This window comes from Rhipicephalus microplus, chromosome 9 (genome assembly GCF_043290135.1).
Source record: "Rhipicephalus microplus isolate Deutch F79 chromosome 9, USDA_Rmic, whole genome shotgun sequence".
Classification (NCBI taxonomy): Eukaryota; Metazoa; Arthropoda; class Arachnida; order Ixodida; family Ixodidae; genus Rhipicephalus; species Rhipicephalus microplus.
The window spans coordinates 65394319-65420684 of NC_134708.1; the positions used below are offsets into that span (position 1 = coordinate 65394319).

General features: G+C 49.1%; 2 protein-coding genes across 2 annotated transcripts in view; one reads left to right on the forward strand and one right to left on the reverse strand.

The window, feature by feature from the left end:
- The window catches only part of LOC142771850 (major facilitator superfamily domain-containing protein 4A-like), a 421560-nt gene that overhangs the window by 305751 nt on the left and 89443 nt on the right, over positions 1–26366 (reverse strand). The gene's annotated exons all lie outside the window — the stretch shown is intronic.
- LOC142771848 (uncharacterized) lies at positions 570–26298 on the forward strand. Its single transcript, XM_075873754.1, has 4 exons — positions 570–690; positions 13074–13753; positions 21755–21935; positions 22634–26298. Exons 2-4 carry the CDS (start codon positions 13106–13108, stop codon positions 25849–25851), a joined length of 4047 nt encoding a protein of 1348 aa, XP_075729869.1. The 5' UTR covers positions 570–690; positions 13074–13105; the 3' UTR covers positions 25852–26298.

The window sequence follows — 26366 nt, forward strand, 5'->3', positions numbered from 1 at the left end:
GAGCTGAAAGTACCACCAATGCCTCCTCTAGGAAGATGCCTGCCGCATGAGAAAAAAAAAAAAACAGCTGCCACACTCTTTCCCTCGTTTATTTTGAAAATGTTCTCGGTCGCTAGCGTCACTTGTGGCGGACGGTGCAAATACGCAACACTTCGCATAGCCTCCGAAACAGTAGTGCACAGTTGCAGGTCTCGAATAACTTTCGACTGACACGCCCCTAGGGGCCGCAGATGAAAAACGCTCAGCTGGTACAGCCTGTCGCCGTGATAATAGTGTCGGTCGCGAGCGCCACCGGAAAGCGCTTGTTTAAAACTGAAGGCAGGCCAGCTCCGCTGGGAGCGCGAGCCATTCCTCAGGCATCTTTCTAGAGGAGGCGTTGGTACCACACACAGACGACCGCAAGCGTCCCAATACAGCCCCCCCCCCCCCCCCCCCACACACACACACTTACAAACGCAGCCAGCATCGCACGCGAAACGCACGTCGGCGTTCGCAACACGGGCTCGCGCCGCCTCGCGATTGGTCGCAGAAAGACAGCGCTGAGACGCGGCTGCAGTGACCAGTGCAGCTGGGACCTGCCAAGCAAAAAAGCTTGACCATTTGGAGCGCTGGTTGCGACGCGTACGTTTGCTCAACGCCTGTTCCTTGGACACCGGTCAGCGAGTTTCCGCTTTTCTGCTTCGAAACAAGGTAAGAGCTTACGTATCGTAAAGCAAGTTCGGGTTATTCGCTTCGTGGTTTACATTGCTTTTCTGTTGTGTTTGCGTTTGTAAGCGAGTAGGAAGCAATCACTCCTAGACGCTTTGGTGTGTGAGTACTGAGTTTAATAGTGAGGGGTGAAGAATTCCTCGGTGTTCGCTCGAATTGTGTCTCGTTGTGGCCATAGGTGATGATGCGTCGGCTCACTCGGACGCAGTTGGTGTAAAATCGAGCCGTGGTTCTAAGTGCGAGTGAGTCCGAGAGGTGGTGGTGGTGGTGAAAACGTATTTATTTATTTATTTACATGAAATTTTCTCCGGAGAAGCTCCGAGTATTCGGAGATGCTTGGCTTGCGGTGGGGGAGGGGGGCTTAGTTCAGGGCTCCGCTTGCAGCAGCCGCTCTGCGGGCCCGGTTGATCAGACTCAACTGATCTTCCAGGTTCTCGCTGGCCAGCAGCTCCTCCCATCGCTCCGCTGTTGGATTTTGTACTGGTTGTAAGGCTGTAATGGCCTGACACTCCCACGTGACGTGGTATGAGTGGCTGTAGATGAATACCATGAGCAGAGAGGAGAGTATGCCGAGGGGTGCATTTTACTCAGGATGTGCAAATTTGGAAACGTGCCGGTTTGAATTTGCCTCCAGCTGAGTCCGAGAGAGTCCGGCAGAATTAAGTTTTAGTGAGTGTCAGTCTGACTCAGTCCAAAGCGCTAGATATATTTCTTGAGCAAGCCTGAGTAAGTTTCACTTTCTTTTTTTTCCTGCTCACCTATTTCGGTGGCGGACCGACATTTATTAAAGGAGTATTTGTGCGTGTGTAATACAGTATTTCCAAAGATGTATTATCTGAGTGAACGCGTTCGATCAGTCGGCACAGGAGTACGCATATGCTCAGGTTGTCTGGGAGCGATATATGCTGGCGGAGACGCCCAAATAGTATCGACATAATACTCGCGCCGATCCTACTTTGATTTGTGTCGTGTACAAATTTGCGTGTCTCGTACTGTTCGGAGTGTGTTCCTCGGCCAGTAGCGGCCTTCGTGAAATATTCGAGACGTCACATGCGTTCGCATGATTTGTAAGAGTATGCCTTTCTCTGACTAGAAAAAAAAAAAAAAAACGTCCTCCCTAGAACGAACCACGTCCCGGTAAACTTTCTTCGTGTCAGACGACGAGTGAAAAATTAATGCGTGGTTTTTGAAAAAAAAAAAGGGTCACAGCCTATCTATGGAGTGAATAAGGACCATGATGAGTGGGGCGAAGCGGCTGTCTGTACGCACGGACGGACGGACGGATGGACAAAAGCACAGCCAGACGGATTGACGCGTGGATAGACGGAGGCACGCACGGACAGAGATATGGATTGACGCACAGACGGACGGATGGACGGCCGCTTCGTCCCACTTATCGTCACTCACTCCGTGGATATGTTGCAATTACTACTAACACCATCTAGTGATATTATTCCAAAGGACATATACAAACCACGCTATCTATTGAGCAACTTATAAACTAGATGTCACTACATACTACTCATATTACAGAGGAGCGACGAACCCACAACATAATGAGCTTCGCCGCTAATAGGCACCTAATTTCAGTCTGCCTATTGGCGACATGCGCTGTGCCTTGTAGGGGATGGGAGAAGGTTAAAAAATGCGGGGGACCCTTAAGCTTCGCCTTTAAAAGCTGAACGCAATAGTGAAATCCGGCCCCTAGTGCGCCCTTCAACCGCTAAGTGCATAATAATATGTTTTGTTACATACACACTCACACGCACACAGTAGATTGTACCAGCGCGTGCGTGCGAATGGTACATGCAGTTTTTCTATCTAAAGCAAGAGTCGCATGTCCTCCAAGGCACACGCCGCGCGCTCGCTATCTCGGAGGCCATAAAGAGTCTCACAATGCCTCACAGATGGCAGCACATTATCTAGCGTTTGCTGTTTGCTTGATCAACGCCTCTGGAAAGGCATGATATGTTTTCCGCTGTATGGACGTAGTTGTCCATTTTCAGAGCTGTTTGAAAGTTCCTGGGTGTTTAGAGCGGCGATGGCTGCACTATCCAGGCCTTTTTCGACGGGGTTTGAGGCCTCCCAAAGCGCCTATAATCGCCGAATGGGCTCGCTTTCGTCGTGACACCTGTCGAACAAAATGCGTTAAAGGGACCCTGAAACACTTTTTCAGGTAACCATGGAATGAATTCACTAGAATAGCTTATTGCCTCACGAATTCAAAGCCACTAAAATTTTAAGGATCCATCCCGTGCGACTAGAGTTAGTTACGAAGGTTTGTCGCATGCTGCACTTGCATTCTCTCTTCTCTCGTCCCGACGAAAGCGCTGGAAGCTAAGCATGAAGGGGTGGCAGGGACAAAGAAACTACGTTACCCACGCTTTCTGACCTTCAGCACTTTTTTTTTTTATTCGAATGCGCGGCTTCTTCAGTGAGATCGCGCACGCACGCGTGAACAGGTAGCGGCCTCCCACTGTGATTTCTGTAACTTGCTTTTGCGCTCACGGACAATTTTTCGCTCACAACCAACGAGGCCGACGGCGGGATTTCTGCGACACGAGCTCTCTAACACTATCGCGTTAAAATAGTAGAATGATAAGGTACAGGGAGCACTCACCGCACAGCAGCGACAGAAAGGAGAGAAAATAGAAAAGATGTGGGACACGCTCAATGGAGTCCGAGGACGGGGCACCACTCGGCGAGAGCTTCAGTGGCAACGAAGATGGCGGCCGACACGATCTTTCAGCACTCAATCCAGCAGGCGAGTCTCCAGACGGTAGTGCTTGCGCTTAGAAGGTACGGACGCAGCCTCCCATTGCGAATGGCTGGCAAGCTGCGGCCGTACTGCTGCTGCGGACGCGCAAGAGAGAGAGAAAACGTCGGAGGCCCATCTCAACTATATCTAATAAAGGCGAGCGAACCGAGCGCACCGCGCGCTTTCGTGGAGAGAGAGCCACTCTAGCCACAGTGCGACAGAATCGTAGCATGGCGGAGAATCAGGGCGGGAAAGCTCTGCGTTTTCAGTTCTCGCCTCGCGGCAGCTCCAACCATGCTCCGTCGTGGCTCGAACCCCCGAACTCATCGCCTTCACCCTCGCACTTTCCTCCTCATCCGCCGGCGTCAAAGCACGTGTTCACTACGAGGCAATCGAATGTCAGCATCGTGTCACATGACTGCTATAGGCCAATTGAAAGGCATCAAGGAGCACCCCTTGGTTTTGAACGGGGTTTTCAGTTTGAGTCGCAACCGTCGTCGAAACGCCGTGAATACTGCGCTGTGCAGCGGCTTGCAACGGTGTGCTTCGTTAACTGTGCTTTGTTTCGCTGTTAGCACGTCGTGCTGATTGCGGTGGCGACAAGCACTCGAGGCCTGGCGCCGGTTTGTGATCGCTGTTAGGAGAGGACGTCGGCGCCAAGTGACTAAGGGTACGTATTCCCTACCGTCTTTGTCCGTTGCGCGCCGAATTTCTGGAGCCGCCGCCAGTGCTCTTCCGGGAGCGGTGCTAAGAAGTGATCCCGTTGACGCGTTATTTAAACCACTGATGTCTTCAGTGCATTAAAAGGGCTTCAGCGTGCTGGCGAAGGCAAGCTTTTGCGATTGCGTGACCGATTTGAAATTCAACGTAGCGGCATTGCTATGATTTGCAGTTAGATAGTTCAACGTACAATACATTTACAGGGACGTGCTTTTACGCGGGCGTGATTGACCAGTAGCCCATTCTCTGTGGCTCCACGTCTGACGTATACCACTTCGAGGGTCAGCCGGGAAATATATGCATGGGCGGTGTTTGTGTTAGAGGTTCACGCTATAGGATACTGCTGTGCAGCAGGCGCGAGACAAAATCTAGCAAGGTTGCCATTTATGTTCCTAAAATGAAATGTACTTGGTTGGCACGTCGCATCAAACATGCAGTTCTCGCTTGCATGTTGTTATCACTGCGAATTATGTTCCGCGTAAAGAAAAAAAAAAACCCTCAGGCTTCGCCTTTACGTGCTGAACGTGATAGTGATATGCTCTTCCTAATAATCCATAGTTGAGTCACTTAGTGCATATGACGTTACTCGAGATGCTCATATTGTGGATTGCTGCACTGTAACTGGTAATTTTAAAGTGACTTGTTTCAGTGCAGCATTCGCACATGGCTGCGTTCTATGTAATGAGTCTCATGCCGTAAACCACGAGCTATTATGCGCGTGAAATGTCTTAGACTCGCTGTGAACCTACTACGTAGATTAAGAGAATACGTGAAGTAACGTCTGTGTCTCTTGTAACGGCTGGCCGGCTTGAAAGGGCCACTCACTAGGTTTGACAATTTTGGGCTGACACGCGCAATGCGTAGACAAAGTGTTCATGATCACGTCTGCCAAAATTTGCAACGCCACACGCCACGGAAAAGGGTCCAATTTCAAGATGAACGCTGCTCCCCCTCTCCTCAGCCGGCGCACGCCTAGAGAATGAGGGCATGACGTGCGCGTAGGAATGGCCCTACGTACACGGCAATGCAATGACGTTGGTCCTCTACGTAGACGACTCTGCTCTGACGTTGTCAACAGTATACCACGTGACATGTCAAAAAAGTATTTAACACAACATGCGTAGTTTATGTATTTGTTGCTTTAAGAGGTTAATGAAACTTGAAATAAATAATGAGACGCAATAAAAATTGTGCGCGTCTTTCTTTCATTTTTTTTTTCGTGAAATGCTACGAGATGCGAGGCTAATAGGCCAGCGTTTCGCGTGCGTTCGTGTCCCCGCGGTCACTTGAGCAGATGACCCCCGTGGAACGCTCCTACGCGTTCGTGCACTCATTGTGCTCATGTACTCTACCGCGTCTAAGCCAGCGTTTACAAACCATCCCGCAGAAACGGGCAGAAGACCACAAAATAACGCTGGTCAACAAAGCAACGCTGCTCGCGTTCTCAGGGGTTGGACTTGTTTGTGCACCTCATGCGCACGTCACCTCATGGTCGTATGCTGGAGAGGGTGGGGAAGAGATTTGGCTCGCGAAGGCTACGCGGAGAAGCGGCAAGGGTTTCGAGTTCGCCTCCTCTCATCGTCATTTCGCGCCGCTTCAAAAAAAAAAAAAAAAAAAAACTGTTTCCTCCGCTTGTGATGAACCCTTTCAAAAAAATTGTGTGGCAAAATGTTCATCACCGGACACGCAACCACTTCCGCTGTCTAACTAAAATTTGGTATGGGGCCTGGTCAGTGGCCCTTTAAACCACAAGATCGTTATAATACTCGCATGTTATGACGCTCGACAGCTTGTACCATGCAACATTACCACGATATTACTTGTATTGCGAAGCCTCTTTACTGGGCGCGTGTGTTTGTCAAGTTAGAGTGTTGTCCTCACTGCATTACCTAGCACAGGAAATTATTTTCCCTGTATTTCCAAGCAGACGCGTGGCTGCCACGCAAAACGGCTTGGGTTCTATCCTCACACAGACACGGGCACTTTTTATTGGGTTTTATATGCAACTTTTTTCAATTTTTCGGTCACGGAGAAGATAATTTCTCGCTCACTACCAACGACGCCGCGCCAGAATTCCCGCAGAACGAGTTCTTTAACGCGATAGCGTAGAAAAAAAAAGATCACAGCATATCCACGGAGTGAATGATGATCGGTGGGGCGCAGCGTTCGTCAGTCTGTCTGTCCATTCGTTCTTGCATCCGCCTATCTGTGTGATCCTTGGTGCATCCGTCCGTTTGTTCATTCGTCTGTCTGTCCGTCCATCTCTTTTTGCGGCCATCCCTCTGTCTGTCCATCCGTCCGTGCGCCCCTCTGTCTGCCCATCCGTGCGTGTGTCAGTCCGTTCGTCCGTCCATATGTCTAGAAAAAACTCCAAGCACAGCCATCTCACATCTTTTCATCATGTATTCATCATATACAAGTGCCCCCATCCAGCAGACATTGTAAGGACCGCTATTTCGGGTATGTGCCACTAGTGGTTACGTACTACGAGGGACGCACAAGCCACGCCATAAGGAGCTTCGTTCCTAAAAAAAAAAAAAATACGACCATCTGCTCGGCGTCCGTTGCCGTTCCCATTCCACGCCGACGAAACTAACGTGGCCAAGTGATCTTTAGGCACCTAATTCGGAAATTTAGTTAACCGCGTTCGAAACCGCTCTGGCCAGGCTGATGGCAGAACTTCGTCGGAGGATCTTCGGCAGTTCGTCGCACAGCTGCCGCACCTCCATCGGTTGCTGCCCTTAGTTTTCCGAGTAAGGGCTCGGAGATCGGCCTCGAGCAGGGCCGGTGAACTAACTGCCCGCGGTGCGGTGAGGCGTAGTGGCCTGGCGACGGCGAACGATAAGGTCGTCGGGGTGTCGACTACACTCGCGCGAAGTAGTCGACGATGTCATGCGGTCGTTCACCGCGTTGTGGACACGGCGCATTGACGTCGAAGCACCCTTCTGTCGGTACTGGCAACGGCGATAGATGTGCCCGGCCTCACCGCAGTGGTAGCAGAGCGGGTGGTTGTCGGGCGCGCGCCAAACGTCGGATTTCCTTGGCGCGCTCCGCTGGCCCGCTGGCGAACGGTAGGACGTCGGTGGTGGTGGTGGCGGTGGTGGCGTCTGGCGACGGAAGTGCGACGGGGCGCCGTCATGTCGTGCGCGTGGAGGAGGGTCGTGGCGGCGGGCTGCAGCAGCATAGCTCATGACTTGCAGCTGCGGCTCTTTGTGGCTGAAGAACGCCCAGCGATTGCGGGATTTCTCGGCGTACGACCTCCGCGATAGATTCCACGAGACGCTGCGCTGAAGCAAGTAATTTTCGCAGCTCCTCTTGCACGATCGCTCGGATCGTCTCACGCAAGGGGGTGGTTCCAAGCGCTTCAATGCCGGCGTACCTGGTAGACGAGAAGCTACGGTTGTATTGCCGCGTGCGCATCTCGAGCGTCTTCTCTATCGTAGATGCTTCTGAAATGAATTCGGCGACCGTCTTTGGCTGGTTTCTGATCAGCCCGGCAAAGAGTTCCTGCTTTACTCATCGCATGAGCAGACGGACCTTCTTCTCCTCGGACATGTCGGAGTCAGCGTGGCGAAAGAGTTTAATCCTTTCTTCTGTGAATAGCGCTACGTTTTCTTTTGGCATCTGCATGCGGGTTTCGAGAAGAGCTGCGGCCTTCTCCTTGCGCACCACACTTGCAAAAGTGGTGAGGAACCAGGCGCGAAAGACGTCCCACGTTGTAAGGCTTCGCTCTCGATTGTCGAACCAGGTCCGAGCAGCATTTTTTAAGGCGAAATTCACATGCCGCAGGTTGTCATCGTCTGTCCAGTCATTGAAGGCGGCGACGCGGTCGAACCTTTCGATCCAGTTTTCCGGGTCTTCCAGTGGCGAACCGCGAAAAGTTGGCGGCTCTTTGGGTTGCCGGAGCACGAGTGGTGCAAGTGGAACAGGCGCTGACATGGTCGACGTGGTCGACGTCAACGTCTTGGTTTTCTGAGCCTTCTACGGTAAAAGACCTTGCTGCCTGCGGCTAACTCGCTGTTCGTTGCTGGCGTCAGTGTCTTCGCGGCGTGGGCTGGGTTCATGGCTTGAAGGGGGCGTCCGGTACATGGAAAAAACAGCACCTCCACCAGATGTCACGGGGTCGTGACGTGGATGAACGGAGCACACTGTGAGTCGAATAATAAATTCTTTATTTCAGCGAACCTGTGTCTGCCCTGTAAACGGAAAGTGGGACTACAGTAGCAGTCTTGGACTGATAGAGGCGAACGGAGCATCGGCTGTCGATCAACTGACTAGAGGCGAAGCGTGTCGGCATTTATGCTCTTGCCATCGAACATTCTAGTATTATCGCTAGCGGCGACGTTGTTTCCAGAATAATCTGAAAGATTCCCGAAGTGGGCGTGACCTTAACAAAACGATCAGCCTCGAAGCTTCTCTAACAACGTAGGCGTGGTCTGCGCTGAATTTAGTGTAACATGGCGATAACAAAACTTGAAAAAAGGTACGCGACAATATATATATATATATATATATATATATATATATATATATATATATATATATATATATGTGTGTGTGTGTGTGTGTGTGTGTGTGTGTGTGTGTGTGTGTGTGTGTGTGTGTGTGTGTGTGTGTGTGTGCGCATCAATCTTGTAGGGAAAGACGGATAAGACATGGCGTCAGTCAGAACACCAGTTTATTCTGACCCTTCGTCTTCCTCCTCTTTCTTCCCCACATTCACTTGTGAAGCGTCACACGTTTCCCCCTCCCCCCGAGAGAGCGTCAACTTATTGGGACAATAGTAACGACGCAGTTTGTTGACGTGCACAATATCAGTAGTTCTGCTTAACGGAGCTACACATCGGTCGATCTCATAGTTCACAGGAGAGACTCTGCGAAGAATTGTGTAAGGTCCTTCCATGACTGAACTGAGATTTCCTTTGTTCGGTTGCCAAGGTGTTTCGTAGAGGACCAATTCACCAGGTTGGGGGTCTTGTGGTAGGAATTTTTTGTCGTAGATTATCTTGTTCTTCTCATGATAGGCAAGCGTGTTCTTGATTGCACTTTTCCTTGCTTCTTGCACACTCTCCATTGGTGCGTCTAAAATTGTGTCGTATGAAGGAATTCCATACATTAGGTACGATGGTGGATATCGTGTTACTTCATGTGGGGTTCTGTTGTATTCATCGACAACATCCGAAAGATGTTTGACCCAAGACTTCTGTGGCTGCTCATTCATTTTGCACTTTAGCCGGGTTACAATAGTCTGATTTGTACGTTCGTTCATGCCATTACATTGAGGGTGTTGGGAAGATGTGAACAATTGGTGGACACCATTGCGTTTTAGAAACTGCTTGAATTTTCCAGCTGTGAAAGCTGGTCCACGATCAGATAGGAACTTCTTGGGTTTTCCTGCTGCAAAGATGGCGGTGATGCACGAAATGTATGCGTCACAAGTTTCGTTCTTGTGGGGAAACGCCCAGACATACCGCGTAGCGTGGTCGATCGCCAAGTGAATAAACTTCTTTGTCGAGCCATATCCTGAAAAGCCACCTATAGTGTCCATTGCTAAAAGATCGAAGGGTTGTTCTGCAGGTGGCAGTGACTCGAGAGATCCGAATCTCTTGGTTTTCGGCTTCTTGCAACGCTGACATATGTCACAGTGGCGGACGTAGGATGAAACGTCTGTGATGATTTCCGGCCAATAGTAGGATGATGACAACAAGCCCAGAGTTTTCTTTACTCCGACGTGTCCGAACTGACAGTGTGCTTTCTGCAGAAGGCCCAGTCGAAGCTTGAGAGGAACGTACACTTTGCGAATTCCCTTACGTGTCACGATAGTGACCCCGTTTTCCGTTGTGTACTTGCAGCGAGGGTGGTCATCCTGGTAAGTTTGAAGTTCTGGTAATGAAAGGAGTTGAACCATAGGGCTTCGGGAAAATGCGTCCGCCTCGATGTTTTCGCTGCCTTTTTGATGTCGAATGTTAACGTCATACATCGACAGCTTCAAAGACCATCGAAAGAGCCGGCCATGTGGGTTTTTTATGTTTCTGAGCCATTGTAAAGCAGCATGATCGGTGACAACAGTGAATGGTCGTCCATGTAAGTAGCAGTGCCACTTGTCAACAGCGTCAATTATAGCGAGGCATTCGAGCTCTGTAATGGCATAATTTAATTCGTGCGCGAGTAGCTTACGCGAGTGATAGGCAACGGGGTGTTCTTTACCATCATGATCTCTTTGCTTCAGAACTGCACCTACGCCTACGTTATATGCGTCGCAATAAAGAATGCATGGTTTCTCGCAAGAAAAAATTCGTAAAATGGGTTCTTTGGTCAGACAGTATTTCATGTTCTCAAAGGCTTGTTCACATGAGGAATCCCATTCCCATGGTGTGTCCTTCTTCAACAGCTTCGTAAGTGGGAAAACTATGTCACTGAAGTGCGGTATAAACTGGCGGTAAACGTTGGTGGTGCCTAAAAAACGCTGAAGCTCTTTCGGGGATTTCGGTCTTGGGAATCGCAAAACAGCTTCTATGTTTCTTCGTATAGGCGACACTGTACCGTGCGACACTCTGTGACCCAGATATTCAATAGAATCTTGGGCAAAATGGCATTTCTTCAATTTAAGTTTTATATTCTCCATTTTTAGGGCATGCAAGAGAGCTTGGAGGTGCTGTAGGTGCTCAGTAAATGTGTCGGAGAAGACTACAATATCATCAAAATAATTAACGACATTCTTTAAGTTATGTTTTCTGATAACTGATTTCACAGCTCTTTCGAATGTAGCAGGAGCATTTCTCAAACCGAAAGGCATAACAAGCCACTCATAATGGCCATTCGGCGTGACAAAAGCTGTTTTTGGGATGTCCTCTGGGTTCATTTTGACATGCCAATAGCCTGATGTGATATACAATGTCGAAAAATATTTCGATTTTCCCAGGTAGTCTAGAACATCGTCTATGCGCGGAATAGGTTGGTAGTCAGGCACAGTGACAGAGTTAAGCTTTAGATAATCAATGCATAAACGTGTGCGTCCTTCACCTTTTTTCTCTGCAAGAATGACTGGAGCCGCGTATGGGGAAAAAGATGGACGCACTACACCTTGCTTGAGAAGTAAGTCCACTTGCTTGACAATTTCCTCTTTGTCTGCCAGGGAGCATCGATACGGTGGTCTGTGGATAGGCACGTTGTTGCTGAGGGCAATGCAGTGTCGTTCCTCCGCGATACATCCGAAGTCCACCTGAGACTTTGAGAAAATGTCTTCGTAATTGTGAAGCACCTCTCTCAAAGCAGCTTGTTGCGATGGTGGAAGGTGCGTGACATCAACGGCTTGGAGAGGGGTTGTATCGGCGCTGAAGACACACTTTTGTGTTTGAAAGGAATTCTGCAAAGCTTTGTTGTCTTGAAACAAAGTCATTGTGTTTAAATCCAGTGATAGGTTGAAAAAAGAGGCGTTGTCCAGGCCTAGCAAGAATTCAGTCTTCATGCCTGGTAGAACGTGTGCTTGGACTGCCCGCTTTAACTTCCCTATTTCCAACTGTATGCGTACGCGGCCCAAAGTTTTTGTGGTTGAGGTGACTTGTTGGACACTAATGCATGAATCCTTGAGCAACTGTAGCTTGAGTTTTTTGAACACAACTTCATTGATACAGGTAATAGTCGCTCCTGTATCCAGAGTTGCGTTCACCATGTGTCCGTTCACAAGTGCACCAAAACGTATTAATGAGCCTTTGGGCCGCCCTCTTCGTTTCCCTGGTTGTCAGTTAGAGCAGACACCATTTCACGACGAGGGCACTCATTGTGCCAGTGCAACTGATTTGGCAAACCAGCAGATGGACAATGTCGGCACTCACTGTGAGGGGTGCGCATCAATCCTGTAGGGAGCCATGGTCGCGTAGAATGAGGCTCTCGACGCATGAGCTGCCGTTTTGACGAGTGTTGGGAAGCATCTCTGTGGACAGAGTCTTCCGCTTGAAGCGCAGCAGTAAGCCACTTGGCTGGGGTGGTGAGCGTCAATCCAGCGAGGCGCCTTTCGATCTCTTCAGGTACACCATCAGTCAATCCTGATACTATGTGAACGTCTTTTAAGTCTGCGAGGCGACCAAGGTGTGTCTTCTCTTCGTAGTAGTGCCTGATGCGCTGTTCTCTTTTGAGCCTGCAGTGTATGAATTGGCGGAAAGGCTCGCTAACAGGTGTAGAAAATCGTGATATCATGCTTGTTTTGATGCCTTCCCACGTATCTTCTGCGTCGAAAATCTCGGTGAGGTACCAGCGGAATGCCTCACCTTCCAGGTACTCGCTGATGCAGTCGATGCGATCTCGTTCGGACCAGCTGACGTTGCTCGCCTTCGTTTCGAAGAGGTGCAACCACTTGTCAACGGGGACGTCGTCTTCAGCTCCGGTGTATTTCGGCAGGCTGATCATCTTCTTTGGTGGGCTCATGATGTTGCTGCGGTAGATCCTGTCGACTTAGTGTAACGGATAAGACATGGCGTGGCGTCAGTCAGAACACCAGTTTATTCTGACCCTTCGTCTTCCTCCTCTTTCTTCCCCACATTCACTTGTGAAGCGTCACATATATATATATATATATATATATATATATATATATATATATATATATATATATATATCTGTGTGTGTGTGTATGTGTGTGTGTGTGTGTGTGTGTGTGTGTGTGTGTGTGTGTGTGTGTGTGTGTGTGTGTGTGTGTGTGTGGAAGAATCTAGACCTCATTCAACAATCCTAAGAAGTTCCTTTTGAGCATGTTCTTTAGTTTCGGTGTTTCTTAAAGCGAAACATTGCAATTTTATTGTACCTGCGTGGGTCCATTCGTTTCCGTGCTAGCGACGTGCTCATTTGAACGAAGCCGCCATGCTAACCGAGTCGCCATTACCGTGCGCAGGTGGTGCTTTCTCGACTCGATAGAAGAGTGCAATGGCTACCGTGCCAGTTGAGGCGGCAGCGGTCCCGGAAGGGGCTTCGCGAGGACCTTCAGGGGACGAAACTGGAGGCAGCCTAGACGCGGCACACGCTCGCAGCAGCAGTGTATGCGAAGTGCATGACCGCGATTCAGACAACGTGAACAACTGCAACAGTGGTGGTGGCGGCACCGGATGCTACGAGTCGGGCGACGGCAGCAACGAAGTCGTCGTAGCCACTGGAAGCGTTAGTACTGAGCACTCGGCCAGCACCGTCTACAGCGCCCCGAGCGTCAGCGCTGGCGACACTGTCGATGCCGACGCCGGCGACGGCATGAGAACCTGCGAGTTCGAAGGACGGGCTCAATGCCACCCGACTGGCGTTGCTACTGAAGCTGTTAGGGCCAATGGAACCGAAGCGACTCCGTCGAACGCGACTCCGGCTGGCGGCAACGCTACCGGTGGTGACGAGACCCCCGCTTCTGCTGCTGCCGCTGCTACCCCTGGTGGCAAGAACGGTAACTTCCAGAGCGGCAAGATGAGCACTGGCCGTGTTGAGCCTGCGCTGGTTCCCCCGTCGGTGCATTACGGCATCTACGTCAACAACATTGCCGTGGACGTCGAGGACGATCAGCTGAAGGCACTCTTCAAGCCTTACGGAGAGGTGAGTGCCCCGCTGCGCACGTCGTGTCTTGTGTGCGTGCATAGCTTATTTCATTTTATCGCTATCAAAATGTTACGTCACAATGAAAAGTGCGGCTAAAGGCAGGTTAGACTGCCTTGTACTGCCACTGATGTATTTTTCAATAGTTGCGTGAACATTCATTTAAAGGCAGGGGCCCTGGACACTTCTTGGGCAGCCCCGCCGTGGTGGTCTAGTGGCTAATGGCTAAGGTACTCGGCTGCTGACCCGCAGGTCGCGGGTTCGAATCCCAGCTGCGGCGGCTGCATTTCCGATGGAGGCGGAAATGTTGTAGGCCCGTGTGCTCAGATTTGGGTGCACGTTAAAGAACCCCAGGTGGTCGAAATTTCCGGAGCCCTCCACTACGGCGTCTCTCATAATCATATGGTGGTTTTGGGACGTTAAACCCCACATATCAATCAATCACTTCTTGGGCATGTTCAGGAAACGCGGCCGATCGGTAGAGGCTTGCGAGAACACGCGGGCAGAATATTGTAGCACAGCAGGCGGTCTGGAATTTGCAGTGAATTATCAAAGTCGGCCGAAAATCGCTTTATCTTCTCTCGACAAATGACGCTACTGGTTCAAAATCATTGCGTCCCAGGCCTAGTATAAGCGGTTGGCTGATTCAATTAAGGTACGCTCGGTCGTTATTGTGGCCGCCGTGCGAGGCTGTCACTTGTCCACGCGTGCGTGCGCGATCGCACTGAATAGTCACGCAATCAAAGCAAAAAAAAAATGCTGAAGGTCACGAGGTGCGCGTGACGCCATTTCTTCTCCTGTGCACTCCCTTCGTGCTTAGATTCTGTCGCGACCAGGGATGAGATAATGTCATTTTGGCGTGCGAGAAACTTGTGCAAAACCGCTCGTACTTGATGGATCCTGAAAATTTTTGCAGCTGTGGATTCGCGAAGCAATAAGCTCCTTTAGCGAACTCATTCCGTGACTACCTATTAAAGTTATGCAGTTCCTCTTTAAACAGCTATGCAATGAAAAGCGGATGCACTGAATAGATAGAGAGAGAGAAACAATTTCAAAATAATCAGTCAATAACGTCAGACATTTCCTGACGTTATTGATTGATTTGACGATATTGACATAAAAAGATTCTATGTCAGCATTAGCGATAGTTCAGACGGCCGTTTACGCCATGGCTTACGCATTTTGCTTTAGACGTCTCGAGGTTAAGAACCATCCGGTATGGCCCTAGCCCATAGCCGTCGGCTGGAATCCATTGCGACACGGTAGAAACAAGAACTTTAGTGATGATGTTTTGCTTTACATTGGAATCTGGGCTGCGGAGCAGGGCCTACTAGAATTCTACAGTGTGTGAAATATCATTCTGGCTTGGACATCTCCACACCATGTGAACTAAATTTGTTGCCACCTCACCAAGAAGTTCACACTGGGACCAGAAAACTTCTGCGAACCACTACCTCTATAGTACGGGGTTTCGAAAAACTCCATCTGCAACTTTCGCCACATAACCTTGTCTTTCTACAGAGTGATCTCAAAAAAAAAAAAAAAACATTTTATGTCAGCATTAGCGATAGTTCACATGGCCGCTTACGCCATGGCTTACGCATTTTGCCTTAGACGACTCGAAGTTGAGGACCATCCGGTATGGCCACTTGACTATCATCATCGAAGCTTAACAGGTTGTGCTATGGCTGTGACTGCCGCTTGCTTGCTTAATTGCTTGACCCTTTACAAGTGGCTCGTACCTACTACGGAACATTGGCTATTTAAACCCGTGGTGAATGTAAAAGAAAAACTCAGTTTATATAATAGAGTGTCATATAATAGTATTATTATTGTAATATTCTCGGAAATTCTATGATGAGATCATAGAGCTTCAAGTAACGGTTTATATGAACGAAAATGAATTATTCAATCGGCTGAGATTATTCAAGTAAAGAATGATATGACATACCACTAAATTGGTTTTAAAATAATTGGCAGATCCCACGTATTGTAGGAATCAGTGGTATGCAAAGTACGAATGAGGAAGGATGATATGTCACTTTAAAAGTCAGCAGCACCAAGTTACGAGGTGGAGGTAAATTGTGCCATCCTTGACATACATGCCATGATAATCATGTCGGCATTTGTCAATTACCTTCGTCGCCTATTCACGTCATGCGACACCAAATTTAGTATATGTAGAGCTAGCGAAGCGGCCTTGAGCACGCTACGATCGTAGCATGTAGTCATGTTTTACATGACATACATAACATATTATCATGTTTCGTAGTGTCATTTACCTTCCTCGTCTGTTCACGCCACCTGATACCGAATTCGGTTTATGCGGAGCTAGTGAAATGGCTGTGAGCGCGCTATGACCGTAACGTTTAGTCATGTTTTACATGACCCGCACATCAAGATTATCATGCTTGGACGTGTCATTTACCATCATCGTACATTCACGTCACATAATACGCCGTAGTGGAGGGCTCCGGAAGGTTAGACCACCTGGGGTTCTTTAACGTGCTTCAAATCTGAGCACACGGGCGTACAACATTTCCGCCTCCATAAAAACTGCAACCACCACAGCCGGGATTCGGTCCCGCGACCTGCGGGTCAGCAGCCGAGTATCTTAGCCACTAGACCACTAGGACGGACGGACGGACGGACGGACGGACGGACGGACGGACGGACGTACGGACGGACGGACGGACGGACGGATGGATGGATGGATGGATGGATGGATGGATGGATGGATGGATGGATGGATGGATGGATGGATGGATGGATGGATTGGGATTGGGATTGGGATGGGTGGATGGGATGGGATGGGACGGACGGACGGATCGATCTTGCTAGCAGATCGATCGATCTGCTAGCAAGCGGGAACTCCGACTCCGAGCAGAGGCACCAGCGGTTCGTGTCCGCGGCGCCCAAAGCGACCCGCGAATGCGTATACCCACTTACCTATCCGCGCGATATACACTACAAGAGACACTGGGGCCGTTCCTTGCCACTTTTTTACTCAACTATTCACACCGGGTGTAAGAGTAGTGTCTTTTTTTATTTGTTTGTTATTTACGTCACGCCGTGCTTTCCTTCTCGTGAGGCATTGAAGGTTTTCGTCTTTGTATGAAGTGAAAGTACAAGTAGAGCCTAGGATGGCAATCGTTGTGATGCGAAATGTCGCACATGTACTGACCAACGCAAACCCTCCTAAAATGTGAGATGCTGTCTATGCAGAGGAAATCACGCAGCTGACTTTGAAAGTTGCCCCATGAGGACATATGAGTTGCAACTACAAAAGATCATCGAACAAGAACGGTGCTCCCGGTGTGAGGCCTGATCTATGCTCTCTGAGCGCTCACGTGGCTATGCCACCGTTGCCAACCGGGCAAACCAGATGCATGAGTCGTCGTTGCCTGATTCAATAACATCAACGGTGGAAAGGGTCATGACGAAGCCTATGGAGTCTCTATTCGTGAGCCTAACGGAGTCATTGGCACAAATAGTGTGCACTCAGTTGACTCGTATCTTGCAGGGAGGTAACCAACCTACCGTGCCCCCTTCTCTACCCTCACGAGTTGAGGTTACTGATATTCCATCGGAACCAGGCCCTTCTAAGTCAAATCCAGACACGCCGAACTCTGGTGGTAGAATAATTATGCCTCTTGTACAGGACTTAGATTGGAGCTCAGACTCCCATTCCCATGTCTCACAACCAGAACAAATGGACTCTGACTCAAGAAATACTAAACGACGTGCTTCTCCTGAAGCAGAATGCTTCTTAGTTAGTCCCAAATCAAATTGATTATTGATATGCAGGGTTTAACGGCCCAAAACCACCAAATGATTATAAGAGACGCTGTAGTGGAGGGCTTTGGAAAGTTCGACCACCTGGGGTCCTTTTACGTGCACCACAATCTCAAAACACGGGCCTACAACATTTCTGCCTCCACCGGAAATGAAGCCGCCAGCAGCCGAGTACTTTAGCCACTAGACCAACGCGACGGGGCGCAGTCCCAAGTCAAGAAATAAGAAATATCAGAAGGAAAATCAATCAAAAAAGAATATTTTAAAGGATGGCATTTTAAAGAAAGCAGTGAGTGCTGCTGGTATCTCTTCAGAATAGGAAATTTATAGTACTACTGTGGAATTGCCGCTCCATTTTTTCAGAAGCTACATACTTAATCATTGCGATCATCATTTTCCTGATATTGTTGCTTTACAAGAAACTTGGCTTGCAGAAAATGAGTACTTTAGGAACAAAAATTACCGCACATTTCGTCTAGACTGCCCAAATCGGGGTGGAGGTTTGGTAATACTTATCTCATCCAATATCGCCCATAGAACTAAATTATATATCAGTCAATGACTTCAGAAAGCGAGATTTCAGCATAAGGCATTGCTATTTCCGGGTTTCTCCCATTATCATTCATTAATGCTTATATTCCTGCGGGTGTTCTAAATTCTTCCGTTCTCGATACTGCAGTTTATTATTGCCAAAAAGATACTGTATTAGTGGGTGACTTCAATTCTCATCATATTTCGTGGGGCTTCAAAACTGATTTTAATGGCAGACGTGTATGGGATTGAGTGAACAAAAATAACTTTATATGCATAAACACAACAACTCCTACTTTTATGTGTAATCAGTCCTCCTCGGTGCTTGACCTAACTTTTTCTAACACTAACCTGTGCATCTTATCATGATTTGTGAATAACTCGGGAAGAAGTAACGACCATATGCATGCGTTTTTCGAGGTGGTATGCCCAGTAGCCTCCAGGAGTCGATCATCGCTTACGCATGTAAGCTTCAATACAATTGATAAATTATTACGAGGTGATTCGTCTAACCGAACGAATGATGTGGAACTAGACGCCATCAGAATAAGGACATTTTAAAAGACTCATTGAATAATTCGAAACTCACCATTGAAAGCTTTAAACCTTCTACCAACCCTTGGTTGAATGCAGACTGTTCGCGGGCTTATAGATTAATAAAAGCTGCATGGAAAAAAATAATTTTCAAGCAGTGTCCCAGGAACTGCAGTGATTATAAGTATATAGCCGCTATTCTTAAGAGAACCATTGCTAATGCGAAAGACAAATTTAACAACGAACGATGCGAGTTCCTTTCAAAGCCGGTCAATAGAAAAGCACTTCTTCGCTTGAAGAGAAATAAAGTTCTTCCGGTTCTAAGAAATGTAGAATCTGCAGTGTCATCACCAGTTGAACTGAGGGCCTTTCTCGAAGATAAAGCTCAGGGCCTAAAAAGTCACTTTACGACAATTTCATCATACCAAGCCCAGTACCCCATAGGGCTGAGGATTTTGAAGAGGTCATACCTGCAGAACTAGCAAACGTAGTCAGAACACTACCCCATTCTACCCTTGGTCCTGATGGCATGACGACCTAGGTGATTAAATCAATACATAAAATATACCCGCTTATTCTACTTGAAATTATTGATGACTCACTTAGAAGCTCTTGGAGTCCACCCGATTGGACAACGGCAAAAGTTATTCTATTATTTAAAAAGCAAGGCGCTGGGTTTACCTTAGATAATACCAGGCCCATCGCACTTACATTGAACCTAGTAAAACTCGGCGAAATAATTTTATATAGACGTATAAATTGATGGATGTCAGAAAAACTGGCACTGAGCCCATGTCAAGTTGGATTCAGATGTGGTTGCTCTATTTGGTGTGCGCACGTTGATATCGAAAGCAGAATTCAGCTTGCTCTATATCAGAAACAATACTCCGCTTTGGTAAACTATATCACAAAAGCCTATGATAGCGTGGAGCATGTGAAACTTCTAGATTCACTTCAGAACTTAGGACTGCCTCAATACTTTGTGGCCTGGATCCATGCTTCCTTAAGTGATATCGAATTTTACTGCTCGCAATCTGGTGTCAACTCTTCAATATATAGGCGAACGAGAGGTCTACCGCAGGGTTCAGCACTACCGCCCTTATTATTTAATGTACTACTATGCACTATTGCTATACAGCAAGATGCACACGTCTATGTGTATGCCGATGATATCGCATTTTTTGCTGCGTCGGTGGACATTCACACACTGTACCTGATTCTGCAGACATGCATAAATAGGCTGGAAACGTGGCTAGAGGATATCAACCTATCCCTCAATGTTAACAAAAGCACAATCATAGTTTTCACACAAAATGCCCCAGTGCGAATTTCACTAATCTACCAACAAGACGTCATACCTCAGGTCGAGTCAGTTATGTACTTGGGGGTAACCTACACCGAAACACTTAACTGAAGTCCCACATAGAAAAAAATGGCTGCTAAAGGAGCACGTGCCGTAGGAATGATGCGCAGGTTCAGTAATTATTGTGGCGGTTTGCGTACAGACGTGCTCATCATGATATATTGCATCTACATTCGACCGATATTAGAAATCTGCTGTGTTTTGTGTTCTGACGCTCCGGCTTACAGAGATCGACCACTAATTCTGTTAGAACGCGAATCGTTATGCTTATTTCTAAGGCTTCGTAAATAAGTTGCGAAAAATATCTTATATGAAGAATTTCGCCTGCCTGATCTTGTCGAAAGATTTCATATTCTAACTGTACAAACATTCCTTAAAATCTTTGCATCACCTCAGGGGAGGTCACAGTATGTCTTCATTAACCAGCAGACCTCATTTTCAGCCACCAATGTTCTAAATTACGGTGCCCTCAAGTAATATTTACACAAAAACATTTGGACCCCTTAAGAGTTAACCTTCGGGAAATATTTGTACTCAACACTGTAGATGCAAGTAAGATTGAAATTGATGATATATATCCCACTAATGCAAAGAAGTTACCATATCAGTATATAAATGGCAATTGGGAAGATCATTTGGCCAATCTAGAAACATGCATTGTGATAGCGACTGGCGCTTCCGTTTATGAAGAGAACGCTGCCGTAGGGATCATATCATCCTCTCTAGATTGCGGTTTCTAAATTCGATTACCCGACTTTACCCCTATTTACCAAGCTGAGCTACTGGCAATAGTCCTTGCTTTTCGTAAAGTGCCCTAAGATCTATCAGCGGTGATTGTTCTAACAGACTGTCTCTTTGTCTGTACTGCCTTAAACTCACCAACTTTTTCGTGTACCTTAGAAACGTTCTACTCGCACATTCCTAGACATGTGCGACTCGTTCGACTAGTTTGAGTACCAGGCCATACAGGTTTAGCTCTCAATGAGCATGCAGATGCACTAGCTGTATCTTCCCTTGACTGTCCTGTTTTACCTATTTTGCCGACTTCTGAATATATCACAGCAGCACGCTTTGAAAAACGCACATCGGCAAATAACTTCAAAAAATTTGCTTTGTTTCTATCAGACTATCTATAGCTAAAGTTCCCTTCGAAGAACAAGTGGTGTTCATCCAGAAAGGAAGAAATAGTGATTACAAGGCTGCGTTGTCGAGTCCCTTCATTGAACTTTTACCTTCACCGTTCGGGTCTGGCACGGTCACCTTTGTGCGGTCACTGTTATGAGAATGAATCTTTGGAGCACTTCTTTTTGTCATGCCGAAAATTCAAGTCAAAGCAAAATACTACTAGAAGAACCCCTACGAAAGTAGGACTTAAACTTGTCACTTCCGGTGATTCTTTGATTAGGCACAATCGCATTTGGTTTTAGCCACAGGAGTGTTTTTACAGCTGTTACATATTTCTTACGATAATCTAAAAGAATGGAATGCTAAACATAGCTAAATTCAGTTGTTTTATGTATAGACGTTTTTGTGTTTATTATGTTATCCTTTTCAAGGTTTTTTTAGAAATCCAACACCTTTAAATTATTACCTATATTACCCTTCCTTTCAAGAAGTGAAATAATTTTAAAAGCAAGGCACCGTCCTATTCATGACCTATCTCCCTAGGTGGGTTGCACCAAGTTATTGAGGAACCAACCAAACCAACCAACCTATACAGTGCAAAGCCCTGAGGGGTTAGACTCCTGACTAACTGAGCTTGCCTATACCTTCGCCAGGTTCTTCGAATGAAGCTGGTCCGGCGTCCGGAGTACACCAGCTTCCTGTTCGCCTACGTGCTCCTGGACTCGGACGACAACACCAAGCGCGCCATCCAGGAACTGAACGGAACGACGCTCAACGGTCACGCGCTCAAGATGGAGGCCACGTTCGGCCGCACGACGCACATATTCGGCATCGGTACGAGGCTCCTGCCCTTTCTCTCGTTTTTCTTTATGTATAGGCCTTCTCGCTGCTTACAAACGCAAGTCCTAGACGGCTTCCGGTTTTTTGAATTTACGCAGCTAAAGCTTTATTCACACGACAGACGAAGGCGCGACTCAACCCGGGGATCGCGTACCACGTCACCATACGTCACCTTTTCGCGCATCCCCCATCGGTCCGCGCGGAGCGATTCGTGAAACTACGAAAGCCCAAGTCACGGTTGGCATCATCTCGGTTCAATGCCGCTTGTAGCGTGCATTGTCCACTGTTGTGTGAATGCTGTCTGGAAAGGGATCAGAATGATGACGCATGTCACGTGACTGATAGGTCTCGCAGCAATTGCGAGGATGTGAGTGTTGGTCGGCTTAACTTGACGTTTTACCTTCATGTATTCCTTCTGAAGTAGACAGACCTAGATGTGGGCGAGTTCGTATATCATGCTCAAGTGTATTAATGCGAACTAACAGACTGCCATTAATATTGTGTCTAACAAAAAAACGAGGCCTTCAGTTTACATTTTCCTTTATACTTCTGTGCACATGCACGTATATGCACCCATTTCTTGTAAGTCTTTCCATCCGATACTCATGTTTTTTTTTTCTTCCACGTATTGCATCAGTATTGCTTTTGGAAAAGTACATGTTGAATGTTCCTTTCCCGCCCATCTTACGCAGGCGAAGGCACGCCGTACAACCGAAGTCGCGCAGCTATGGAGGACTGGCGGCAAAAACGAGACGCGCGGCAAGCTAACGGCGATCGCAACAACAGACTGCACGACGATCAGTGGCGGAGGGGAAACAACGACCGCAACTACCGACAGGGAGACTGGAGGTATGGCGACTGGAACAACGGGAACCGCCACAACGGTGACCGCGGCAACCACTACGACGATCGCCACGGCGGCGGCGGCCACGACCGCTTCGGTGGCTACTATCAGAAAATCAACCAGTACAACAATCGCTGCGACAACAACCGAAACTTCTCCAGACGCGGCGGGTGCCGCGGAGACGGCGGTGGCGATCACGGGCAGCACGGTCAGAACTCTTTTGGCGGACGCAACCACGGAGGAGGCTATAAACCCGCCGATGAGGGCCAGTGGCGTCAGCGGGGTGGCGGCCAGTACCGCAACGACAATGACTTCGGTCGCCGCGGCAATGGAGGGCACGACGGTGGCAACCGCAGCGCGGAAGATGGCAGCCACGTGAACCAAATGATCTTTAGGGAGGCTAGGAAGAATATGCGCGACGCGTGGAACACGCGTCTTGAACGCATGGCGGCCGAGGGAAACGACGAGGAGTGGCCGACGTTCGACGAGCTGCTCAACCTGGTCAGGGACACGCCTTACACCAATCAGTCGCTCTACGATTCTGACATTGAAAACGAACCGGAAGACGACGGTGTACAGCTGGTCTTCCGGTGGTCCAGCGACTCGGCAGCCGGAGGCGTAGGTGGCGGCACGGGGCTCGAACTGCTACGCTTTCTGCATGGAGACGACGCTGTTGCTGAGGTCTTCCCCGGCGTCGTGGAAGCAGCAGAGAGGAGAGGCGCCGACAGCGAGAAACGAGCACCCCGAGAAGACCTTTTGGAGGTTTTGGAAAATCACGAAGATGCAGTAGCCATCATTGACGCGGACGGCGGAGTCGGAAATGCAGCAGTCACAGACAAGCGTGTCAAGGCCTGCTTGGAACAAGAAAATTTGTCGGCCAAAGAGCGTGAAGTTGGGCAACAGCCGATTCCTAGTGATGAAAGCACACTCGCCGATGGGAAGGCGGAAAGTGAGGGCATTCTTCTTGTGGAACAAAACACCAAGTCCGGTGCAGTGTCAACCAGCGAGGGAAAAAATTCTTGGAAGGCTGAAGACGGCGTCTCGGGAAGAGTGTGCGCAAGCAGTCCATCCATACTGACCTCGTCGGCGGACGTGTCGGTCGACTCTCTCGACTTGTCAACCATTGACAACAGCGAACACAACACGTTGCCCAGCAATTTCGTCTCTCGATGCTCCGTCTCGCTCCCCAACCTCACGGAAGGTGCAGAAGACATCAGTGGTGATCGGCAAGTGAACTGGCAGCAGCGGCCACTACCATTGAAGGCTAACGATGACAAGGGCTCTCACGCCATGGAGCAGCCACCGAGCAAAGTGGACTCGGCCACCGAGTGCGCTGGCGAAAAAAAGCGGCAGCTTCGGGGATCCTCGATGAACACTGAATCAGCGACCACCGCTAATGTGGTACAGGGGATTGTTCGGAGTGATTCAGCTGGCCCGACTGCGACGGACAACACGAAACGAGAGGCTGCAGCAGCTTCGCAATATTTCGATCCGGGAAACACAGAGAGAAACCTCAATGTAGCAGACGAGCTGCAATTTAGCGTCGAGACGTTGGGAGAAGAAACTGCACGAGAAGAAGCGGATGCCGCGCGAACGGTTGCGGCCATCATGGCGGACAGGGCGGCAGCCTTATCAGCCTGGAACATGGGGCCAGAGGCCGAGGAGGTGTGGGACTCTGAAGAATGCGAGAGCGAGATAGAAGATGGCCACGCAGGTAACGACGAAAGTGATTACTCTACGGAGGACGCGGAGGCTCTCTGCGAAGACGCCATCGTGCGCATGAAGAACGCCAAGAACGCCTTGAACTTTTCGGCTCCCCAACGCGCGGATGAATTCAGCTCCGTTCATGAAGAGGGAGAAGGGCGTTTGCCGAGCGAGCGTCCGGCGGCGTTGAACGTGATCTCCCAACCGTTTCTGGCGAACGAGGACGCGCCGCTCCAGTCGGACCGTTTTGACGAATTCGAGGTCGGCAAGTCCTCTAACAGCATCGCCGTGCATGCGTCGTCGGCAGAGACCGACTTGCACAACAGTGAAAGTGGAGGGATGACCAAGGCCGAGGATCTGGCTTCTATGGCCCGCCGTCTCAGTGAGCAACTCCGCCCTCTGCTACAGGACGGTCCAGGAGGCGACTTACCGACGGGCACAGTGACCGGAGGCTCCGGCGAACGGGGAGCGAAGCCTGATGAGACCCGTCCCTTTCATCGGACGAAGCGGCGCCAACGACAGAACATGGCCGACAGCATCGCGCAGTGTTCGGCGTCCAGTACTTGTCCTCCGGGAAACACGTCGCGAGAGAACGAGATTTGCGAGGGCGACAACCGCGACGTTGGCGCCGTCGCGCGTGGGACTGAGCAAAAGCAGGTGCAGGGGGAGGTTGACGAAGGCGTCCAAACGTCAAGCGCACTCGGGCAAGGAGGTAATGAAAGGGTTGCCCGCCACCCTCGTAAGCGCGTCTTCGTGGACGGCTCGAACACGGACGACGAAATGTCCGATTCCAACGCGGACCAGTCGGTGCATCGAACAACATTTAGTGCCAAATTAGGTGAGCAGAAAGGAACGGACGACGCTGATTATCCAGGTGCCAGCGACGTCGTGGTTCAACAGGCCTGTGTCGCGAAGAATAGAGAAGAGGGACGCCTGATCGAGCAGTGCACCGACAAGGGCGGAGCTTCAGAAGACCACGGTACTTCGGGGGGCCAAGCAACGGGCGGCGACGTTGAGGTCTCTTTTCGAAATGACGTAACGTTCGGAAGCGATGGGGTGACCTCGGACTCCGTCGCGGGACGTGACGCTAGCGGTCCAGACTGCGGAGAGATGGACCGCGAGGCAGAATGGTCGGGGATGACGTTCGATGGTGTCGGAAAAGGTGCCCAAGATGGCGGCGGTGGCGCGCAGCAGACAGCCGACGAACAAGGGCCGGCGGCGCTCAGTTCACGTGCCAGCGGCGTCGTCGTCGACTCGAGCGAGACGGGACGGCGCGACGACGCGGTCGATACGAGACGCTCTCCTCGCGCTTCGCGCCGCGATGAAGAAATTGAATGCAAGCTAGGAGACGACGGCGACTAGAAGTCGCTGCGCTATTGGCGTTGTACGCGCGTCACGGCGCTTCTTCTCTTGCTGGTAAGACTCGAGCGCAAAGCATGTCGAGGACGTTTCTTCTGAATGATGTCGTGGAAGTGTCTGTAAACAGGGGGAAAAGAACAAAAAAGTTTAGGAAACAGCGTTAACGGCGCCGCTATCATTCACTTTGTATTTTGTATTCTGCCAGCGCAGATTTTCTTCACTTTTTCTTCTTTCATGCCCTGTATTTGTTCATGTTCGAAGCATCCCAGAAGGATAGCCTTTTCATTAAGTCCATTTGTGCTTATGTGATCTTCATTCTCCTTCAAAAGTTGCTAATGGAGGTCGATCGCATTTTGGGCAGTTTTTCACCGAGTTCTTCGAGTCATTTCGTAATTTGTGTGCTTTCTATTTGGTTTTTGTGTTCCTGTTAATAAAAAATATTCATCAGGATCTACTGTCTTCTGCGATTACTTTGTTTGTTTGGTGGTGAGTGTGTGTTGGGGGGGGGGGGGTGAGGC